The sequence below is a fragment of the Sycon ciliatum genome, chromosome 13 (genome assembly GCF_964019385.1).
Source record: "Sycon ciliatum chromosome 13, ocSycCili1.1, whole genome shotgun sequence".
Lineage (NCBI taxonomy): Eukaryota > Metazoa > Porifera > Calcarea > Leucosolenida > Sycettidae > Sycon > Sycon ciliatum.
The window spans coordinates 8476033-8499403 of record NC_088655.1 but is presented as its reverse complement, the minus strand read 5'-3'; the positions used below and the strand labels follow the sequence as shown (position 1 = coordinate 8499403).

Genomic DNA, 23371 nt, shown 5'->3' with positions numbered 1-23371 from the left:
CGTATGTGTTGTGCGAGGTGTTGAGACTTTGCAGCTTTTGTTTTTGCAGCATTATCGTTGTGTCTCGCTGAGCCATTACGGCCGTTGTTCAATCTTGAATGCAGATGGCTTGCTATGTGCCTTGTCTGGAATCCAATGTCAATATATTACACAATGTGTGTTAGCACAAGTGAATAGTCTGGGTGTGCATGCATTAACGTATGCCACCAGTTGTGTGATTTGTGATGATATTTGCATGATAGAGCAACTGAATTCACCCATAAACGATTCATACATGTACACTTGTCTACAGCATTGGGTACATATACTGTTATGGTGACTCAATGTGTCGTGATTTGCTTCAAATGCACATTGGGTGTGAAACCTCTGGGATGCTGACCGGTCAGCACAATCAGTATAGCACAAATATAATAAACAGTCTCTTTATCTGTCTGCTCAGCCACCCTTTCGCTTCCCTCCCACATGATCATTACTTCAACAATACTATTCACTAAATGTTTGGCTTGTATAGTGCATCATACTGTAAATGGATTTCACTCTCCTGCTCCCAGCTCGGTGCCATTTCCACACTTATATAATGGACGAGAGAATGAAGTTTGGAAGACAATTTATTACAAGAGGACGGTGGAAACACAATTGGACATGACGAACGCAAGACAAAGACCGCTTTTCACACAACTGCAACACGCGTATGCACCAACACCACATACACATGACGTACACAACATAATGCACAACACACACACACACACACACACACACACACACACACTTCAAGCAGTGCGCTTCGCATGTACATGAATTGCAGAAAAGACATGTACGTGCAGGAGACTACCCACTGTGATGCTTCTGCAAATACTTATAAACTAAATGAAATGATTAAACGATTAAAAAGGCGGTGTGGAGACAAGAAACTTAATGTCGAAAGAAATATAGTCAGCGCGCTCATAACGCGACACCAATGAAACAATATTGAAGGGTTTAAAAGTCTTTTTCATGTGATTACCGCCAGAAATCGTCATCACACTCAGACTGCAAAGGAAATACAAGAAACACTAATATTATAAAGCTAGAACACAACTCACACAAAGAAGTGTAAAACACAAGCTAAAAAAAACAGAAAATAATAAGGCACCCATTTTGATAGTCCAGGGGATGGCCCACGCCTGGTAAAAAGAATAAACAGAGAAAAAACCAAAAAAAAAACAGAAAATAATAAGGCACCCATTTTGATAGTCCAGGGGATGGCCCACGCCTGGTAAAAAGAATAAACAGAGAAAACAAAAGAAAAGAATCATAACAAGTACATGAATACCTCTAGACAAACTAAATGCAATGAAGATTGATTGGTTTTAAGAAACCGAGAAATCCTAGCCAAATGATAAACATTACGAAAGGGTGAACGAGTTATGAAGCAAGTAGTATGATAAGCACAAAGAGTGAAACAAGAGAAAGTAGACTGCAGTAAAAATAGATACCTGCGGACTATTATCAACGGCTCCAAGATGTCTTATCAGCTATTCAAGCTGTTGGAAAATTCCAGCGGGTACATATACCTACCAAATAGAAATCAAAGAAACTGGCTGATGTGTGCTGATAGCTTGGTTCGCACAACCTCCCCTTCAGCATCCAGGCCATTGTTGCCATGTTGCTGAACAGCCGCATTATGCTCGGGCACAGGTGGTATCCAAGCCTCTTCAAAAGGACATTGGCATCTCTCCAAAATATTATGAAGAGCGGCAGCAACCCGTGCAACTCTCCTGGCCAGCACAGGATCGCGGATGAAGTTGCTGGTCAATATTTGCCACCGTCCCTTCAGTCGACCAATGGCATTTTCAACGACTCTTCTCGTGCGGATGACACAGTAGTTGAAGTCGGACTGTGCTTTTGTCAGGCCATTGTTCTCGTCATAGCACTTCATTATGGTTGTAGACAGGGCAAATGCGGAGTCAGCGACAATGTACGGCCTTATGCGCTGGTTTCCCACTTCCACAGACGATGCTTCAGGCAGAAGACGACCATCTGCAATGCGTTGCCATAGTACTGACGTGTTCCACGTGAATGCATCACCCATTTTGCCTGCCCGTCCTGCATTGATGTATGTAATTACACCACGTGCGTCAACGCAAAGAAGAAGCACGATTGCAGGATAATTCTTGTAGCAGTAGTATGCGTCTCCGAATTCTACAGGCTTTTGGATTTTCATAAACGTGCCGTCCAATGCACCTCCGCACCCTGGCAGATGACAAAGACTTTGAAAATCTGCCATCACCTGATCCAGCTCTTCTCCGTCAGGAAACACAATAACATGCTGTACTACAGCTTCAGCAGATTCCAAACACTCGTGGACAATACTATGTACAGTGGAGGTGCCCAAACAATAATCCTCCGCAAGCTGTTCAAGAGACGTGCCATGTGCCATCCAATGCAGGAATACAGCCATTCGCTTTCTGCCAGGTATAGCAGCTCTCATGTGAGTATCCGCTTTCTCCAGACCAGCACCAATCAACGCGTACAGCTGTCCAAAAGTGCTCTTGTCAACTCTGTAGGTCTTTCGCCATTTCCTGTCCTCGTAATCAGGAAAATCTACGCCTTTCTCCCTCCAAAGTCCAAGAACTTTCCTCTCCCAGCGACCACCAAGACGCACGCCGTTTTTCTCATGGGCTGACCAGAAGCGCCGTTTCATAGGAAACTTCGTCAGAAACATACTGGACACAAATAGCGTGCTGAAACCGCTTGGACGAGCTGAAGTCGATCTTGGAAATGGAAAAAAGGACGGACGCCTCTGAACGCGCCGACGGCGAGGAACAAATAGAAGCTCTCTTTCATGATCACTTGAACCGGAACTGAAGTTTATTTCAATTGCTCTGTTCGGTGAAAGCTGTCCGAGCCCCCGAAATAGCAACAACAGCAACAGTGAAGGTGGCATGTATGGTGGCATGAAGGTGGCATGTATGGTCAACAAACACCAAACCAAACATCGAACCAAAGCAAATCGAAAATTGTTTTGGAAATAAATGTCCTCATCTTGACCTCGCTACTAGTACTACTAGCGCGCTGACCTTGCTTGCAATCGCGCATTGCGCATTGCGAATGCGAAACATAGTACTAAATGTACTACAAAAAATGCAGTACAGACTACGTTTTGTACTCCCCCGCCACAAATTCATGGTCAGACATGAGGCCAAGGGAAAAGTGACCACGCGTGTGAACGGCCCCACTCAGTTGCCCGACGGTCTGAACTTTTACCTTGTCCCGTGACCTCAGGTTTTCCCGTGTGTGTGAATCCCCTATAAAGGCTCATGCTAGCCAAAACTGTACTCGCAAGAGTGACAGCATCCGTATACTGCTTTTCCAGATCATCAGCATCCTTGCAGAGACTATCAAGCAACACATTGTCCTGACTGGTACTACTACATGCACTGGATAACTCAGTGATGATCTCCATCACAGCGTTCAGGCCAATCTGAAGTAAAACAAGACTGTACTTGATCTTGTCTTTATCTACATCTGGTTCGTAGATGGCGACGAGTAGTCTGCGGCGAAGGTTCGTGAAGGTTGCCTTCGTCTTCGCCTCGGCGAGTTTCAGCGTCAGCCATCGTCTGAGAGGCTCGAAGGACCAATTTACAATTTATACTTGGTCCGACTTATTAAAATGTGCGCTTCACTTCAAAACTCAACCATTTGTACAAAGGAGCACCTGTACTAAAAAATCAACCAAGAGACAGTAGATAGATAACTACTGTGTCGTTTCTTGGCCTGACCTTCTAGTTTTCATCGCTGCTGGTGTCTCAGGGCGCATCTGCAAGAGCGTTAACCTGCAAAACGTCGACATTTTTCCATCTCCTCCAAGCTACACTGCGCCTCTTTGATTTTTTCACTCCATAGGCACGATTTAGACGATCGACTTCGCCTCCTCCTCGTGCAGTACGACTACCAGAATGGTGGCTGTAGGTGTTTTCGCCTGAAGCTCCCACGACACCTTCAAATGAGGCGAACAAGTAAACCACCACGCATAAAAAATCACTTCTGACCACCGTGTCATGCAGTCAGACCATGCGTGCTCTTCCCTGCGAGCTGCCTGTTTCACAAATCCACTGGCCCTGGAGACTGGCGATCTTTTGACGCATGGCGATCGCGGCTCCGAGGACTCCGCACCGTATCCCCCGGATAATTCACCCTTTCTGCGCTTCAGTTTTCCAGCTAGGTTGTCGCTTGAAAGTCGACCTCAAGGCTGGTTATTTATTTCGATCAACTTCACGACGATCACTTCTGTGATCTTGATTAGTCGGCCGCCACATCGTGAACGACTGCGAGAGAGATTAGCAAACTGGGCGGAGCGATGCTGGTGCTTTCTGCACGAGTTTCTGGATGTTGTTGTTGTTACTTTATTTCACTTCACCAGAATTACAGGCAGTAGAATGCCTTCTCACTAGACCAGGTCTAGTTCTCACAAATGATGAAGAATGTGAATGAACATGCTAAAGCTAATGAAAAACAAGAAATAGAAAAAGATGAGAAAATCTTGTGTTTTATATTTTATGACGGTATTTGTATGTGAGTGACAGTGATTAAATGACAAGGGAAAGAAAATGGATGACGCGTTTGCTGAAATTCTGCCAAGGAAACAGCGATTGCAGCGATTTCAATCCGCCAGGAGGCACTCGAGAACGATCGCCCAGTAGGTTCTGGTACTTCGTGACAATCCCCCATCGCAGCGGGGTGTTGATTTCAGCACCAGGCCTTCTCTGTGTTGTGCGAGAAGCAACAGGCGTCCTCTGACAACAAAATTTGGACGCAGAATTCTCAAGTTGACTAGGATACCGACCCGCTGCTTCCATTGGAGTTGGAGCCATTTCTTCTTCAACATCACAAATTGACAACTGAAGGATAGTGTTAGGTAGCTGTAAAGTTTATTCCGTCCTGAGATTATTTGAATTTGTTTGGTGGACGTTCGAAGCGAAAGGCACATTTTAATAAGTCGGATCAAGTGGAATCAGACTCAAAGATTCATTATTGTAAGGAAAATATTTCTCTCTTGTGTCGATGGAGAAAACTCAAAGAACAAAGCAGTTTTAAGCATGATGCCAGTAAATCAAGGTACGAGCGTTGCCATGGCGGATCGCCAGCATTGTAGCCAGTTTACGGCGAAAAGAGATAGTGCGGGGAAGCAAGAAAGCACAAGGATAAGACTGTAAACTCAGGTAAATGCGAGAGAGGAGTTGGTGATAATCAAGAATGGAGAAAGAAAGATCAAAAAAGAGAGAGGTAGAGAGAGAGAGAGAGAGAGAGAAATAGCTAGAGAACGAGGCTGTCTGGTGATCGAATGCAATATCTCACACTATCTGCCATTGCTTTGATCTGCTGGGATCTTACATCTGTAGTATTCGTACATACAGCATGCAACGCATACAGTCATAAGTGTACAGTAGTGTACGCATAACGGAGTCCAGATATTGCGACAATGTCAACAGACAAAGTACCTATAACAACAAATTCTCTACCACTGCCACCAGGAGAGCAGAGTGATCACCTACCCAGCACCACAGCAAGCCAGTGTCACCATAATTTTTGCGTTCTAAACATCCCTAGTGTCACGTGTACTGCGTTCACGTACACGTGTGTTATTATGCGTGCCCCACGCATGTGCAGGTGATGTCATGCGTGGATTGGGTTTTGGCTCTTTGCTGGCGTTTCAGGCTTTTGCTAGGCTGTCTGCTCTTTACGCTTCTGGCAATTGGTTTTTCCTTTGCTCCGTTCTGAGACTGTTCTTACCACTCCCTACTATTGTGCCATTCACACAGCTGTAGCATTGTAGCATTGTTGGTTATATATATGATTGGTCTAGTAAAATAGTGGCAGCTGGTTACCGAACTCCGCTCTAGCAAGTTTGTATTTCCGTAGCTACATTGTGTGCTTGCAGTAGAACATTTATTTATTTCAGCGTAGGTGCGCCAGTCAACAATGTCTAGCTCGAACAGTTGAGCCCCTGCGCCTTCCTCTAGCGGCGGCAGTAGCGGCAGCAGCGGGGGCAGTAGTAGTAGAAGTCACTCTATCGGCAGCAGTTCTGCTGGCTCCTCTAGCGGCAGCAGCAGTAGTAGAAGTCATTCCAGCCGCAGCAGTAGTGGGGGTGCAAGCGCCGGAAACAGCCCGTCATTCCCAGCCAAATTTCGTTTCTGCGTGACAGGAAACAGTGCTGACAACTGGAAGCTGTTCAAACAACAATGACTGAACCACGTCATCCACAACTATTTGATCAACCGCCCAGATGTTTTTCAGGTAGCCATGTTTCTTAGCTTGATTGACGACGACGCACTGAAAATCTTCAACGGTATTGAGTTTTCTACGCCGGAGAGTAATTGTACCGTGGCCGAGATTATTGCCCAGTTTGATGCGTACGCTGTTGGGGCGGTAAACGAGACCTTCGAGCGTTATGTGCTCAAAATCCCCAGCCAAGGGCCAGACGAGCCGATCGACAAATTCTTATCGTCAATTCGTGTGCTGGTAAAGTCGTGCAACTATTGCGAAAATTGCACTCCCTCTATCCTACGTGACAGAATCGTTCTTGGAGTCACTAGAGCGTCAGTCCAGTCTGCGCTACTGAAAGAGCCTCGTCTAACACTGCAACGCGCAGTCGACGCCTGTAAAGCATCCGAGAAGTCGCCGGAACAGCACCTCCCCATCAAGGGTGATCAGACAGACATGTGCGCTGTTCACCACGTCGTGTCCAAGAGCTGTAGGTACTGTGGATACAGTCATTCACCGTGGAAATGTCCTGCATTTGGCAAAACCTGCAAGCAGTGCGGGAAGTAGAATCATTTTCAGTCAGTCTGTCAGCAGGGCAAACCCAAGACCTTGTATCACCCAACCAGCCAGAAAGGCAAGCGAGTCCAACACACGCGCCAGGTGTATGGCCTAGCAGTGATGATGATGATTGGTTGGATGCGCTCCATAGCCGCATGAAGAAGGAAGTGAAGACGAGAATGCTAGTGGATGGTCAAGAAGTTGTGTTTCAACTTGATACCGGAGCTTCTGTGAATATGATACCACAGACGTATGTTGGCCAAGCAGCAATCAGGCCATACCGTGGCAAGCTCAGGACGTGGGACTAGGCTGACATCAAGCCCGTAGGAGCGTGCCGAAAGACCCTGAAGAATCCTCGCCACAACAAGCGGTATGACGTCGAGTTAGTGATCTTCAGCGATACAACATGTACTCCCCTACTGTCACTGGAAACATGTGAGAGGATGGGCCTCATCACAGTGAATGATGACCAGTTCGACCACGTTGCGCTAATCAAGGATTGGACTGAGGACTACAAAGACGTTTTCAGCGACAAGCTTAGCAGCCAGCCTGGCAAGCAGACTCTGAAGTGCGACGAGACGGTTATTATGCCCAACCGACCTGCCTGTAGCTGTTCTTCCAAAGTTTAAGGAGGAACTGACCCGCCTCGTAAACCTCAAGGTCATACAGCCCGCCGACAAGCCCGCACCTTGGGTCTGCCAGATAGTCGTGGCAAAGAAAAAGTCTGGAGCCCTACGAGTCTGCATCAACCCAAAGGAACTAAATAAAGCCCTACAGCGTGAACACTACACCATGCTGGTTATCGACGACAAACTGCATGAGCGGAGGGAAGCGAGAGTGTTCAGTAAGGCGGACCTGGCATCAGGCTATTGGCACGTCTAGCTATTCGAGGAATCTAGCCTGTTGACGACGGTCCAAACATGCTTTGGTCGATACCGTTTCCTCTGTTTACCGTTCGGTGCCAACGTCTCATCCGAGATAATTCCAAAACATTTGCAAAGTGTGCTTGGAGACCTCCAGGGCATCATCGTTATCGCGGACAACATTGTAATACATGGTCGAGATCAGGCTGAGCACGACGCCAACTTAGCCAAGTTCCTGCAGCGATGTGATAGCATCGGAATCCGCCTCAACAGTAGCAAGTGAAACCGGTATATCCAGATTCAGCTTCCTGAGACACCGCATCACCAAGGATGGTTTGGAAGTCGACACTGAGAAAGTCAAGGTCATCAACGACTTGGCAGCTGCAACCAACTTCACTGAACTACGAAAGTTCATCGGCAAGGTGAACTACCTCTCTTGTTTCATTCCAAACTTCACCGATGTCATGCAGCCACTCCAGAACCTGCTGCAGAAGGACGTGTCATTCGTGTCGTCTGACACGCAGCAATGCGCGTTCAAGACAATCCAGTAGATGTTGTCCACCACACCAGGTTTGGCATTCTTCGATTCGAACAAGAAGATCATATTGTAGAACGACGCCAGCGAAAATGGCCTGGGCTCAGTCCTCATGCAAGATGATTGCCCCATTGCTTTCGCCGGTCGTTCATTGAAGCTTGCCGAGCGCAATTATGCACAGATAGAAAAAGGAATGCTAGCCATCATGCTCGGTTTGGAGAAGTTTCACCACTACACGTATGGTGCGCATACCGTTGATGTCATCACTGACCATAAGCCGTTAGTATCCATCTCACAGAAGTTGCTAAGCAAAGCGCCGAAGCGGCTGCAGTCCATGCTATTGCACGTCCAGCCATACGACATAAAGCTCTCCTACCAACCAGGCAGAAAACTGCACATTACTGTCACACTGTCCAGAGCTCCACTTCTCGATGACGAGGACGAGCAGGTGTCTGTCAACAATCTTCAGCATTCACCATTGCTCTGTGAGTGAGCGTCAGCTCAATGAGATTCGCCTCGCTACACAGCAAGACCCGAGTCTCACCAAGCTAATGCACCAGGTCATGTCAGGGTGGCCAGACACTCCCCATCTAGTACTACCAGAAATACGGCCTTACTTCAGCTACCGAGATGAAATCACAGCACAAGACGGGCTTCTGCTCCGTGGCGAGCGCATCGGCATTCCACTCTCCATGCGCAATGCCGTGAAAATCAAAGCAAACGCCGGTCACATGGCAGTCAACTCCTGCATATGGAGAGACCGTGACCTCGTTTATTGGCCGGGAATGTCGAGTGAGATTCGTCTGTTCGTCGAAAACTGCGAAACCTGTGCTCTACATACCAGCAAGAAGCAGCCTGAGACACTCTTCCTACACCCAGTGCCAGATCACCCGTGGCAGAAAGTAGGAATCGACATCTTCACCATCAAGTCAAGAAACTACTTAGTTACAGTTGGCTACCTGAGCAACTTCTACGAAGTTGATTTCCTTCCTGATACCCTGGCCAGCACTTGCATCAGCAAGATCAAGTATCACTTCGCGAGGCATGGCATCCCTGATGTAGTCGTCTCCAACAATGATTCCCAGTTCTCATGCCGGGAATTTAGCGCCTTCGCTGCGAAGTGGGAATTCTCACACGAGCGCAGCAGCCCAGGCAACAGCAAATCTAATGGTGTTGCTGAGGCCGCCATCAAGGAGGTATTGAAGTTCATGAATAAGTGCAACGAAGAGAAGTCCAACCCATACCTCGGGTTATTGAATGTCCACAACACACCCACTGAAAGTCTCAGGACCAGTCCCGTGCAACGGCTATTTGGTCGCCGAACCAGAACTGTGTTGCCAGCCCTGAATGATCACCTCAAGCCCGCTGCAGATACGTAAGCCGACATTCAGAAGAAGGAGACCAAAAGACAGAAGGCAGCTAGCTGAGCACCTCGACCACCGAAGGAAAGACCTTCCGCCACTCATTTCTGGCGCAAATGTTTTTATTCAACCGATCGACGGCAAGTTGAGAGAATGGCAGCCTGCAGTAATCACCGACAAGACGTCGAGCCGCATTTATGAAGTCTCCTGCAATGGAAGTGTCCTGCAGCGGAATCGACAGTGTATCCGACCCGCATCGACAACTGCAGTTGACGGACCAGACCGGGCATTATCCTCACCACCGAGCCCGAAGCTACCTGGACCGTCAAAGCCTGTCAACAAGACCACACCATCCAAGATCCCGGTGTTGGTGCAACGCACAACATCAAAGTGTTGGTGCAACAGTCGCCACAGTCCCAACGCGCCCGCACTGACATCCAGACAACGCGATCTGGAAGAGTGGTCCGGGTCCCTAAGTGTCGAACCATGGACTCCTGATTGATCAGTAGTGGCTGTTTACGAGTCGTTTCATTATGTATGTGTGAGCTGCATTACATACGCTCAAGCCAGCTCTTATTATGTTGACCTATTTCATTTGACTCTTGTTATGCGGCCGTACACATGAATGGATTTGCTCGGACACTCTCTTATTTCAAAGAAAGATTTTCAATTATCTTATAACGAGTTGAAGCATCAATAATTTATGTTGTATCGAGAGTAGCCACGGTAAGTATGAGGTAGTGCCCATTTCATCTTTAGCTGCAAGTCCTGCTACAAGATATGTCTCGTTATAAGATTACTTTTTCGATGGCCCGGAGATTATCTACTAACGAGGGAGGACCTGTAATTTCATATTGTCTTAGTCTGAAATGCCAGCATCACCAGGGATTGCACGGAAAGACACGTGGGGTTCTTAGACTAGGGATGACGGTTGCTGCAAACAAGAACCCAACAGTGGTCCTTGGAAAGCATTTCGAAACCTCTTCCTCCAGAACTAAAAAAAACTTCAAATGAAAAAGGCTGGTAAGTACATACAGACTCAGTACATGAACATCGCGTCGGGACCGTGAAAACACAGCAGACTTGATCACGTCCTGAAGCAAACCATGCATGCTGCTTGCATTCCAAGTGCGCAGAGCGTGCATAGCATCCCCCGTCTCGACACCCCTCGCTTATTGTACAAAGGGTCTATCCTGATGACGCTTCTTGGGCTTGGCGACTAGATGAGGAAAGACGAATCGTCGATTGATTCTCACGACGATTGCACATGAGACAACCTGCTGGTGAGGCGCTGGTATGCAGGGGTGTTTCTGACGAATACGAGAAAACGTAGGTAGGAGACTCCGGGTGAGACGATCCACTTGCGACATCAACTAATTACTTGTACGAGTACATTCTCTCCACCATTTTCTGCCCTCAGCTGCCAGCCGCATTGCGCGGGGCGACGCGCTTGATCTCCAACACGACTGGGGATTACTGCGAGCAGAAAATGCGTCTGGATCGGCAAGGCACGGGGCGGAACCTGAGAACAATCTGCCGGCATGCTGCTCGGCAAAATGTTCTGCGTGAAGATACTGGGACTGGAAAAATTGCCGGTTTGTTTGCAAGCCAAGTGAAAGAAACGAAAGCTGTAGGTAGCCGACAATGCCGGGAGAGCAAGAAACTTACAGGACAAACTGACGGAAAAATGTTCCGTGTGAAGATACGTATATACCGGGACTGGAAAACTGCAGGTTTGTTTGCCGACCAGGTGACAAGAATCAAAAGCTTTAGCAAGTCGACAATGCCAAGAGAGAAAGAAACTAACTGGACAAACTGACGGAAAAGCTAAAACTGCATTTTGACACATCAAGAAATCAACTGCAAAGAAACGCTCCTTCACATCCCGACAGTTCAAGAGCTTGAAGAAGACACGTCTTCCGATATGACACCATTACAGGATTTCCGTAAAATTTCGCGAGCTTGCAAATCGTGCAGGGACAGTCACATGACACACATTCACAGCAACATGCCAATATTGCGCGTGTGCCAGGGCTAACTAGGCTTTGCTGCACAAAGCCCACATTTCGTATTAATATGTGTTCACATCCCTGCGAGGTTCGTTGCCCGTCCTGATCACTCACAACCCAACCAAATCCAACCGCCAGACGGTCGACCAATATAGTCGACGACCCAACTTAGTGCTCTGCTCACCTTGATTCACACTTGACAACGAAGCGAAGACAGGTAAGGATTCTGAGAATCTCAGTCGATCAATCAAGTCCGGGAGAGAGTTATGTGAGTTATGGTGAAGACATCAGTCATTTTATACACTAGAACGAAGAGAGAGAGAGAGGTTCGTGCAAAGCATTGTGTGATTGTTTCTTCGAAGGCGGCATGTAATACAGGTTTGACAGCTCAGGCATGGTAGGAAATAGCACAAGATCAAAAGTTAAAATAACGGAAAACGACAATGAAGAAGAAGCACAAACGGAGCAAAAGGCCGGATCGGGACGTAGGGAGCCCGCTCACCTACGTCTCCGCAGAAATTGTGAGATATATGGATCACGTCGGGGAGCCCGCTCACCCGACGTGATAGAACAGCGTAACTCCGGCGGGATGTTGTGCCGTATACTGCGCCCTTTTCCAGGAACTTCACTGGCGGGCCCTTCGCGGGTCACCGCGGCGTTGCTGTACCACGCTTGCCACGCCTCCCTTTTGTGCCTTCATTTTGCGCACGGTTCCCCTATCTTTTGCGCACGCCTCTCGTTCTTCTACACTCAGCTCCTATTCTTCTGCACTCAGCTCTCACTCTTTTGCGCACGGCCCTTCGTGTCTTGCACGAAGCGTGAAAGGGATCATGGAAATCAATAGGACTTCACAGTCACATGATTTTGCATGAAGCTACATTTCCAGGAAGGAAAGAACCTCCGGGAACATTCCTAGAACATTCCACGCGAGAACCTACCTGACCAGATTCCGGCGGTGAATCCAACGATGTGTCATGTCCAAGAGACATGACACCGACATGGGATATCACGCCTAAAAAGCCTGACACCTACATGGAACAGCTCGTGCCGCTCAACCTACATGCTCAACACGTGGCACAAGACACTGGCCAAACCACGTGATAGTATAGATTGTGACAGCTCAAACACAGAGCTGCGCACTAACTTACATAGATCCTGCTACCACAGGACCTGTCATACTGCGAGCGTCGCGTCCAATACGTGACATTTCCCCCGCCATTAAAGAATCACGTCCCCGTGATTGTACTCAACCAACATGATACTCAGCGAGATACCGCGGCGGCTGCCTGTTTCGGATAGGTCGTCCCCCAGGTGCCGCGATGGGTGCACCGGGCAAGTCAACTGGAGCTGCCGGAGGCACATCCAGTCCACCATAGGTTTCGGCACAAATACCGTCGTCATCGGCCGAATACAACACATCGGTAGTATCAGGCTCATACGACCCAGAGCCGGCAGAATCATCTGCCGTCGTTAGTGGCTGCAAATCGGTTGAGTCCGTGACATCCTCTCCTACTGCTGGAAGCAGATGGTCAGGCCTCACACGGCATCTCTTCAACCGGTTTACATGCACAATCTGCAGCTTAGCTGCCCCGGCGGTGTCCCGGATATGGTCTTCACACGTTTGGAGTTGGTGACCACTTGCGTCAGCCCAGTTGCCACTGTCTTTGGGTCAGTCAACAGCTAGAAACGGGAATCTCCCCACTTAGCGGCAAGGGAAATGCCTTCGACTGCGGCTTCCAATTCAGAATTGTTAATGTGCCGCTTGTCGTCAGACTTATGAAGCCACGAACCATCCTCGACGATGTCACCACCGACTTCCAACGCCAGGCCGACAACAATATCAGATGCATCGCACCACCCTTGGCATTAGCTTTCTACATGCCACATGCCGGTAGCAGGATCGTGCTGGCTTAAACGACAAGCGAGACTCCTGCAGCATTGTACGAGATCTGCCGGTATCGGATCATCCCAGCCAAGCTTCTCCAGACATGCTAAACGCTTCAGCCAACTTCAATGAGGACAAAGCCATGATGCAACAGGGCCGTGGCTCGTCAACTGGCCACACCACTTGTATAGCTCACGTTTCGTCGTGACATCGGCAAATGCGACAGGCGATTCATCACGCCGGGACAGGCGCACTCGACCATCCTCTGACTCATTGAGCTGCAACCCGAGAACACGTGCCGCCGACATCTCCATTGCTGGTTAAGTTGGCAGGCTGTAGCTAGCAAGATGTTCTGTCAACACAGTCCGTTGACTCTTGGAAACAATGATGTCGTCGACATAATTATCTGTCTCGGGCAAGCTGCCGGTAGTGTACTTGATGATGGTGTTCATGAACGTCGACGCCACACTCAGGCCAAACGCCATATGCGTCATTACGTAGAGAACACCACGCCACTCTACAACTTGGACCCGTAGCAACTCCGGGCTGACATGGATTTGCAAGTACGCCTTGGTAATGTCCAGTAACTCAAACTCGTCAGCTTCGCACCCTTGAGCCTCCACTGGCGCATTGACTCGGCGCACACATGAGATTTAGTTCCAGGGTGGGACACTGACAACTTGTTCAAGTGGCGATAGTCTAACACCGGACGCACAGCCGTAGTCGTCTTGTGCGGCTGACTCACAGCAATCAACAGCAAGACACAGGCTGGGCGACCATAGGTGTCAGCGGTGTGCTTCACCAGCCAGCCTCTTTCAATCCACTCATCCGCAGCTGAGCAGAATTGTGTCTCCTCTTCTGCGGTAATGTTCTTCCGCGGGTACTCGCTGATACCCGGACCATCACGGCCTTTGGGTTCTTCACCAGACTTCCCATTTAACCTTCCAACGCTTCTCGCCGTCGTCAACCTTCAGGATGACATCATTGTCGTCAGTCTCTCCTTGGACATGATGAGACAGCTTTGAAGGGGGGGGGGGGCGCGTCGAATCTGCAGGCATTGTGCAGTCATCGGCGGCTGGCTGGAGAACTTCGTTGTTAGCACTAGGGGCCATACCGTCGGTCAGCTGATCCTCATACACTAGCACTCGTGTAGACCGTTCAGGAGGCGCTTTAGCTGTTGATGCAACTAGTACTGGCGGGCTACTATCTGCATGGGCTACACCGGGCCCAATTACGACACACACGCGCTGATCGTTCGCATACTCGACAGACAGGTGGCCACACAAAGTCACCAGGTCAATGCCAATCAGTACGTCGGCGCCCACTACATGTACACACAGATCAGGCACAACCACAGCATTCAATGCATACTTCATGCATACTCACTGATCCGTCATGCCTCGAAAACGTGAGGGTCACTGTACTACACGTCTGCATGGTGTTGCCATCCAGCGCTACAACACTGTCACTATTCGTCAGTGGCATCACATCGAGACCAAGGCAATGCAGCAGGGCTTCTGTTACTAACGTGCGGGTGGAGCCAGTGTCTATCACTGCTGAAGCACGCTCACTGTCACTCGCGTTAGGACCAGCACATTCAACAAACACACGAGGTAGCTTCGGGCACGATGATGATGCAGATGCCAGGAGGCACACTGTAACAGGTTTAATCAAACTTGAAAAGTAAGAGGCCTGGTTGAGCGTGCCTCGACCAGTTATATGCAAAATGTGATAGTATACATGTGGCAATGGCGCCAATGAAGGTGCTAATAGACAGGCGTAAGACGCATGAGGTGCGAGGGAGTGTAAAGTTATAGAGAACAGGGGAAAACTGTTACATCATCCCCCTCCTATGGAGAGGAAGGAGCTTATAACCCAAATGCTCAAGTGGAATAGAGTACAATAAGCGCAAACACGTGCGAGACGAAAAAAGGCTTCGCACTGAAGTAACACAATAAGACGACTGAAACTCCATGCAAATAAAGTGTAATAAGCTCAACAAATGTGTAAGGTGAAACTAGAAGTTCAACTGCAAAACTCAGGGGCAGAAGCCAAGGTTTTGTACTTCTGAAGTGGAACAATGTCATTACCAGATTCATCCAACAAATAATGTTCAGGCTCCCAAGTGGCATCAGAGTAGCCTTGCCACTTGACTAGGTACTGAAGCTGATTCTGCCGGCGGCGGTGACTGAGAATGTTCTCCACCACATAGCGGGCATGACCATCAAGGTCCGTGATAGGCGGAGGCGTAGGCTGTCTCCTATTAGGAATAGCGTTCTTCTCGTAGGCACGGAGTGCCGACACATTAAATACCGGGTGACAGCGGCTGGTATGAGGCAACTTGAGCTTGTAGGCATTCGGGCCGACCACATGGGTTATAGGAAAGGGGCCAAACCACTTGGGGCGTAATTTATGGGATGGTCGGTCCCGAGCTTCAGGAGTCAGGAGGAAATCCCGGTAGACCATTACCAAATCTACCACCTTCAGCTTTCCCTCGACCCTTGTCCGATCTGCATAGAAGGCCTGACGAGCTTGAGCTGCCACTAACGCATCTTGTGAGATCTTGACCGCGTCTTGTCTTGCTTGCAACCAATCAGCTGAATCTCTGCCTCCCTGAATAGGGTTGAGGAAGTCGGGTGGCGCTCTGGGATTTAGACCGTAATTTAAGAAGAACGGTGTGTTTCCTGTAGATGATTGAGTAGCGCTGTTGATAGAAAACTCACAGAGAGGTAGGAGCATATCCCAGTTATCTTGTTTATGATTTACAAAAGCCCTCAGCACATCCTCTACTATTCTGTTTACTCGTTCAGTTAGGCCATCTGTCTGAGGGTGATTGGCAGTACTAAATGCTAGTTTCGTTCCTAAGCGATCAAACAATTCCTGAAAAAATGCTGCCGTAAATCTTGGATCACGATCACATACAATACTAGAACTCAAACCATGAAGTCGAAATACATGTTGAATATACAGATCAGCACTTCCTTTAGCGTCAATAGTAGAGGAAGTAGGTGCTAAGTGTACACACTTTGTCAAGCGGTCTACAAATACATATATAGCATCATGACCTGTATCGGTCCTAGGCAAACCCATGATAAAATCCATCGAGATATCCGCCCACGGCTGACTGGGCACTGGTAAATTCTGCAAGAGACCAGTTTTTAGCTGGCCGCCTTTAACTCGTTGGCAGACGTCACATGACTTGACAAACGCCTTTACATCCAGTCCCATTCTGGGCCAATAGAAATATCTAGCGAGTCTGAAATAGGTGCGATCTCGACCGGGATGCCCCGCAGTCACACAGTCATGGTATTCTTGAAGCAGGGCGAGTCGGAGTTTGCTACTCTTTGGAATGCATAACCTGTTCTGTGGTGAAGATCTGAGATAAAGATAACCGGGTGTTTCATTTAGAAGGTAACGGTCGTGCAGATTGTCATGGCTTGAATTTTTCAGTCTCCTGATAATGGGAGCAAGATCCTTGTCGCACTTGTAACCGCTGACAATTAACTGCGCTAAGTCTGGATTAATCTCTAGGGTATGCTCTATGGCATTCAACTGAATGTTAGGAGGATAGGATGACCCGCCTATTTCAGAATCACTGAACAGATCTGGACGGCGTGAAAGCGGGTCGGCAATGTTTTTCTTTCCTGGTTTGTGAAAGACCGTAAAGTCATAGTCAGCTAAAAACTCTACCCATCTTGCCTCACGCTTGGTGAGAGTCGGTTTGGTTCGTAAATAGACAACACCCATATTATCAGTCATCAGGTCAAAGTGGCGGAATAGATAGATTCTCCAGCACTTTAATGCAAATACCACAGCCAACGTTTCCCTCTCGGCCGCAGTATAGTTGCGTTCTGCAGCTGACAGTTTCCGACTACAATAGGCTACGGGATGCAAATCCATATCTTCTCCCTGCTGCAGGAGCACACCCGCCACGGCAAAGTCACTTGCGTCAGTTTCTACCGTGAAGCTTTTCTCAACATCGGCCAGTTGCAACACTGGCGCCTCGAGTAATGCTGATTTTAGAGACTCGAATGCCTTCTGTCTAGCAGCGCTCCATTCAAAGCGTGAATTTTTTCCGGTGATTTCTTCTAATGGACGAGAGATGGTCGAGTGTCGATCTATGAACCTTCGGAAATAGTTTGCAAAGCCAAGAAACTTCCTCACATCAGTTACTGACGACGGAGTTGGCCATGTTTCCACAGCACTTATCTTCTTGGGATCAGGGGAAATTGATGTGCCGTTGATATTATGCCCCAAGAAGAGAACTTCTCTCACGCCGAATTCGCATTTAGACTGTTTGCAATACAGCTCACTATTTCTAAGTGTTTCTAGAACTGTTTGAAGATGATGCTGATGATCTTCCCAGGTCTTGCTGAAAACTAGAATGTCATCCAAGAATACTACAACGAATTTTCGGAGATGCGGTTGCAGAATAGAGTTCATGAGTGACTGAAAGGTGGCCGGGGCATTAGTCAGCCCGAATCCCATGACTCTAAATTGGAAGTGGCCGAACGGCGTATTAATGGCCGTCTTAGAAACATCAGAGTCTTGAATTCTGATTTGATTGTACCCCGACCGCAAGTCCAACTTGGAGAAATATGCACTGCCCTGGATCGTGTCGAATAAGTCATCAATATTAGGAAGACAAGCTTTGTTTTTGATCGTAATTCTATTCAATTCTCGCCAATCGCACACCATTCTCAGAGTACCATCCGACTTTTTCACAAAAAACACAGGTGCACCGTATGGCGACTTACTTGGCTCAATGAATCCCTTCTCAAGTAATTCTGACAGCTGTGACTGGAGCTCGTCCATCTCTGGTTTCGGCAGGCGGTAGGCGGGTCGAGACGGTGGTCTGGCTCCATCTTCTATCTGGATTTCATGGTCGACTGGTCTCTTCGGTGGAAGCTCATTCGGCAGCTCGTCTGGAAATAAATCCTGGTACCTCTTGAGCAGGTTCTGGATGTCTTGTTGTTCTGATTCCTGGAGTTGTGGCCCGGAACGATTCTCCTCGTTTGCAGCAGTGACCCATGCAAGAAACCCCTCGGCTCCACTCCTCAGGGCATGACGAGCTTGTCGGCCACTGATAAACATGCTTTCCACAGATGGCCGGTCGGCTGTCGGCGGGTTAGCTGAAGGCAATTTGGCAACAAAGGGCTCACCGTCCAACTGAACTTCGTTCGTACGGAAGTTGATGCTGGGGTTGTTCCTTGTAAGCCACGGCTTGCCAAGAATAGCGTCGTAGCGAGTCAGGGGATACACAGTAAAGTGCTGTTCCTCACTGAAGCCCCCGACTGTCACCCTTAGCGTGCGTGTGGAAATCTGCGGGACCTCGCTGGTCGAGCCGTCCGCCAATGTTACGCTCAGCACTGCTGAGCTTGCATCCGTGTCAAGATGATGCTTTCGAACAAAACTGTCTGCTATGAAGTCATGCGTCGAACCAGAATCTATCAGCATCACTGCACGGCGACCGCCGATCTTTCCCTGTATGCGCAGTAGGTCGTGTTCAGGTTCATTGCCGACGCTGACGTTGCTGACATGACACCTTTCTGCAACGGGACAATTTCCTACAGCTATGGGTGTCTCCGGCTCCGTAGGTTCCTGGAGAGCAACGTCTTCAACCTCCAGAGCTCCGAACCGGTTAGCGACTGGTACGGGCGTGGGTGCTTGGGTCGTCGCCAGTAAGCGCACCCCCTTTCTTACTGGCGACCAGCGTTTGGGTAGCGCTGTCCACCCTCAGTACAGTCTTTAGCGAGGTGGCCTGGCTTCCTGCAAGCAAAGCAGTGTCCCATTGCTCGCAGTTGGACACGCTCTTGGTCCGTCAGCTTGCGGAGGCCCTGACCACGGAAGCTGGGCACGGAACGCGACTCTCTACTGGCTGGTGGCCCCGACGCCGGTGGCCCTGACGACTGCTCCACGGTGTTTGCTGCCATGACAGCTTGCTCCAGGGTACGTGGATGCTCACGCATGACCTGTCGCTGGATGTGCGGCACTAGACCCCTGACGAACAGCAGCGCTCTGGTGTGGTGGTCGATTTCCGGCACTTGCAGGCTGAGGCGAGTGAAAGCAGCAATGTATGCGTCCAGCGACCCGCGCTGCGCTGCGGAAATTAGTCCCATACGCGATGTTTCCTCGTTGTGCCGCGGTCCGTACACATCGTCAAGTGCCGCTTTCAGAGCAGGCCAGTCGGAAAACACTTGGTTAGCTTCCAATGCCGCTATCAACCAAAGACGAGCGTTTCCAGTCAAAAATCCTGCCGCGTAGTCGACCCTCTGTGCCGCATTTGGGAGTGCCAACGACCGTAGGGCCATGTCCATTGCAAACGTCCATTCTTTGAATGTAGCGGAATCTCCTCCAAACACAGGCGGCTCTTTCGTAAGGCGGGGTGTTGGCTCCCACGGTTCCGAGTTCGGATGTATCGTTCGGTTTCCTTGGCTAACGCGCTGAGCGGTCTTGATATCGTTTATCAGCCGAACGACGAGTACGAGGAGCGTAAGCAGAGCGACCAGAACACCTGCCAAAAGCAGAGTAGTAACCATCCTCTGCTACCAGTGTAACAGGTTTAATCAAACTTGAAAAGTAAGAGGCCTGGTTGAGCGTGCCTCGACCAGTTATATGCAAAATGTGATAGTATACATGTGGCAATGGCGCCAATGAAGGTGCTAATAGACAGGCGTAAGACGCATGAGGTGCGAGGGAGTGTAAAGTTATAGAGAACAGGGGAAAACTGTTACACACACGTCCTTGGAGTAGACTGAGGCCCCAGCAACTTAGGAGCTAGCCTGTGTATCCAGCCACTACTGCCTCAGCACGCAGTCCTTCTTGACATGCCCTTTCTTGTCACAGAAGCAGCAGAACAGGTCCTTGCGCCGGTGCTCTTGCTTAGCACCATTCCCTGCTAGGGATAGCTTCGGGCAATGCCTTTTGAAGCGGCTCGGTTCTCTACAATGGTAGCAAAGCCGTGGTGATGGCATGGCAACACTGTCTTGCAAAAATGTGGCAGCTGCGGACACTGCACCAACTCTGGTGCCGGCTGCTGATCGCAGTGCCCGGATCCTATCAAGGCATTCATACACCTTCAGGTCCCTGCGTGCCATGGACAAACGAAAATCCTTTGGAAACACTCACAGCCCACTCGACATTGGACCAATTACTTGCAATTAGTGCCGGCTGGCAACTATCAAGGTCCATGGCCTCCGGCATTACTTCGTGGTCAACCCCCTGTCGTTGCCCAAGTTCCAGGAGGGGCGACTGGACCTGCTGCTCCAGGGTATCGCCCGCAACCAGTGCAACACCTCCGTGCAATCCAGGGCTTCCTGCCACACTCCGGTCTATCACCAGCAGGAGATGTTGTGTATAGTTCTTGTCGCCGTATTGTCTCTCTCCGTATTGTCTCTCTGTCATCTATTATACGCATGCTCGTTGTAGATAATCAGTCTTTGTTTTGTCCCACAAGGGAATTCTGAGAGGGGAGAGAATTCTGAGGGGTCCCACAAAGGAGTCCTGTGTGTGTGTGTGTGTGTGTGTGTTTTGGATGTGTCTGTGTGTGAGTGCATGCATGCATGAGTGTGTGTGTGTGTGTGTGCGTGCGTGCGTGCGTGTGCATCAACATGTGTATGACTGTGGGTATGTGTGTACATGTCTTGTCTTTTATTTTGATGCTACTTCCAGGATGATGAAACACCATTACATTATGCAGCATGTAGTGGTCATATTTCTGTAGTAGAATATCTTCTCACTTCTGGACATTCGTTGGAACCAAAGAATAATGTAAGTCATATTATCCGTGATGCATTCTTGTTTGTATATGAGTAGAACGAAGAATTACGCAGGTGAATAAATTCAGTGGGTATTGACCATGCCTGTGGGTCTGCTTTACGCTAGAAATTAACAATTGGCAATTATATTTTACAAAATATGTCCACAAAAAGTTTCGTGCGATTCAAATATGCTATAATACTAAGTAGTAGCACAAACTTCAGGCTCTTCAACATCATTATGAAAATTAATGTTTTGTGCGAGTAAACTTCCGTGCCTTATCTGTATGTTGTTACGTTCCTTCTCCCGTACATTGTCTCCTTCCTCATCAACAAGGTGATATAGCGGCACGAGCAAACGGGAGCAAGAACAATGGATTATGGATATGCATGATGTATATTGGTCATGCATTTATCACCGTTGTTTTTAACTATTCTACTTTGACCCGGTTTTATCACCTCATTGTTGTACATAATGCATTGTATTTGCTCTTGTTTGCTCCTGCTTTTATATCACCTGAGGAGAAGGTACGGACGTTTACTCGCGAAACCATTAGATTACTATGAATGTTGTTGAAGAGCCTAAGGTTTGTCCTATCAACATAACGAGCAGGTTTCCTTCGCTTCATTAGCCTGGAAAACATTAAATGAGTTACTAGCGTCACCTCAAACGTGCTCGTAAGTCCAATGTCTTGAAGAGATCTGGTATATGGTTTCACGTTGGCAATTCGATGATCGCAGCATCTATGCTTCCTCCGGAAACCCTCTCGAGTGCTGGACTCCAGGTGCCATTGTATGATCTACAAGCGCTCCCCCCCCCCCCCGTCCTGGCGAATGGCATTGTCGTGTGGATGAGCGCTGCACAAACCGCTCTGGCTCCCCTCTTCCAACCGGGTGGCCATCGCCTAATCGGTGAGGGAACCTACCTTTGCCTCCTGTACAATATGCAATGTACAGATGCAGATCCCCTTCTAGAGAGGATGTTGACACCCCAGCAGCCCCACTACCAAACAGCCCATTCCACCCGTAGTACGTTTCGAAGATGTAATGCCCACGCGCACCAACTGGTAAATGAACTTCCAGTCCCTTCCTTAAACAACCCGTGTCGAGCCTACCCTCACACAGTTGTCCCCGTCTGGGCTTTTTTTGGGCTTTTTTTAGTTGTGTAGAGACCGTCCCATGCCAGGTACAACACTGTCCTGGGCAATAGCGACAGGCGTGCCAGTAGGTGTCGAGTGTCCGGCAGATCTGGTGTCCCCCACGTTCGAAACGGCAAGTTCAAACCAGAGTATGGAGAAATCTTTTAATTTCCGAAGATCGTTGAAATGCTGGAGCTAGACCGCAGTGCAGCTGAAGACAGGGAGAAACGACTTCTAAACCGTTGCGACCACCTTACGCGGAAGGTAGAAGAGCTCACACACGAGATGACGGCTTTCCAGTCTGCTCAAGACGAAAGTAATGGCAGCCAAAGACGCCAAGGATCTCCCTCGGTGCAAAAATCATCCCAGAAGAAACAGAAGCGTGTTGCAGCTTCCAGCCCTGGCGCACCCGTACCCGTAGCTGGCTACCCTCAGAAGGAACTAGTACGATATTCGGTTGAATCCTGCTCCTCAGTTGTACGTAGCGAACAAGTTACCAGCGTGAGCGAAGCGTCCAGGGTGCATCAAATGGACCCAGATACTCCAACTGATGCCAAACTTGACAAACAAGGACTTTCCAGAATGCTCCCTACTTTCGAAGAGGATGCAGAAGGCAGCAAATTATGGCAGCTGGTCTGCACCAAGAAGCCAAAAGGAAGGAAGGCTGTTCTGTTAGTGGGCAACCTCCGGAAGGATTGCGATGCATATACCCTTTGTCAATACGTATAACGAAGGGCGCAAGAGGCTGGCGTGAAGGTGCAAATCCATGATTGCACGCTATTTCCCAAGGAGAAAGGTCACTCAGCCTGACTCATTCTCAACAGGACGAGTATTTTTTTATTTATTTTTTATTTTTTACTAATGAACACTCACTGCATGATGAACTAAAAGGAGGAGGAGAACTCGACACAAGGGTACATATCCAGCAGGACGGAGTGGGTGGGACCTGTGAAGCTCAGCCGACCAAGGGTCTCGGAATCACAGCTGCACATGTGCACCAAAGGAAACTAAACAGGGA

At 48.8% G+C, this 23371-nt stretch overlaps 1 protein-coding gene across 1 annotated transcript in view; it reads left to right on the top strand.

Annotated features, from left to right (window-relative positions):
• LOC135829147 (ankyrin repeat, PH and SEC7 domain containing protein secG-like) overlaps positions 1 to 23371 on the top strand; it is a 238460-nt gene that overhangs the window by 201607 nt on the left and 13482 nt on the right. Inside the window, exon 10 of the mRNA XM_065341553.1 lies at positions 21129 to 21227. Coding sequence (XP_065197625.1) covers positions 21129 to 21227 — 99 coding nt within the window. The remainder of the gene's footprint in view (positions 1 to 21128; positions 21228 to 23371) is intronic.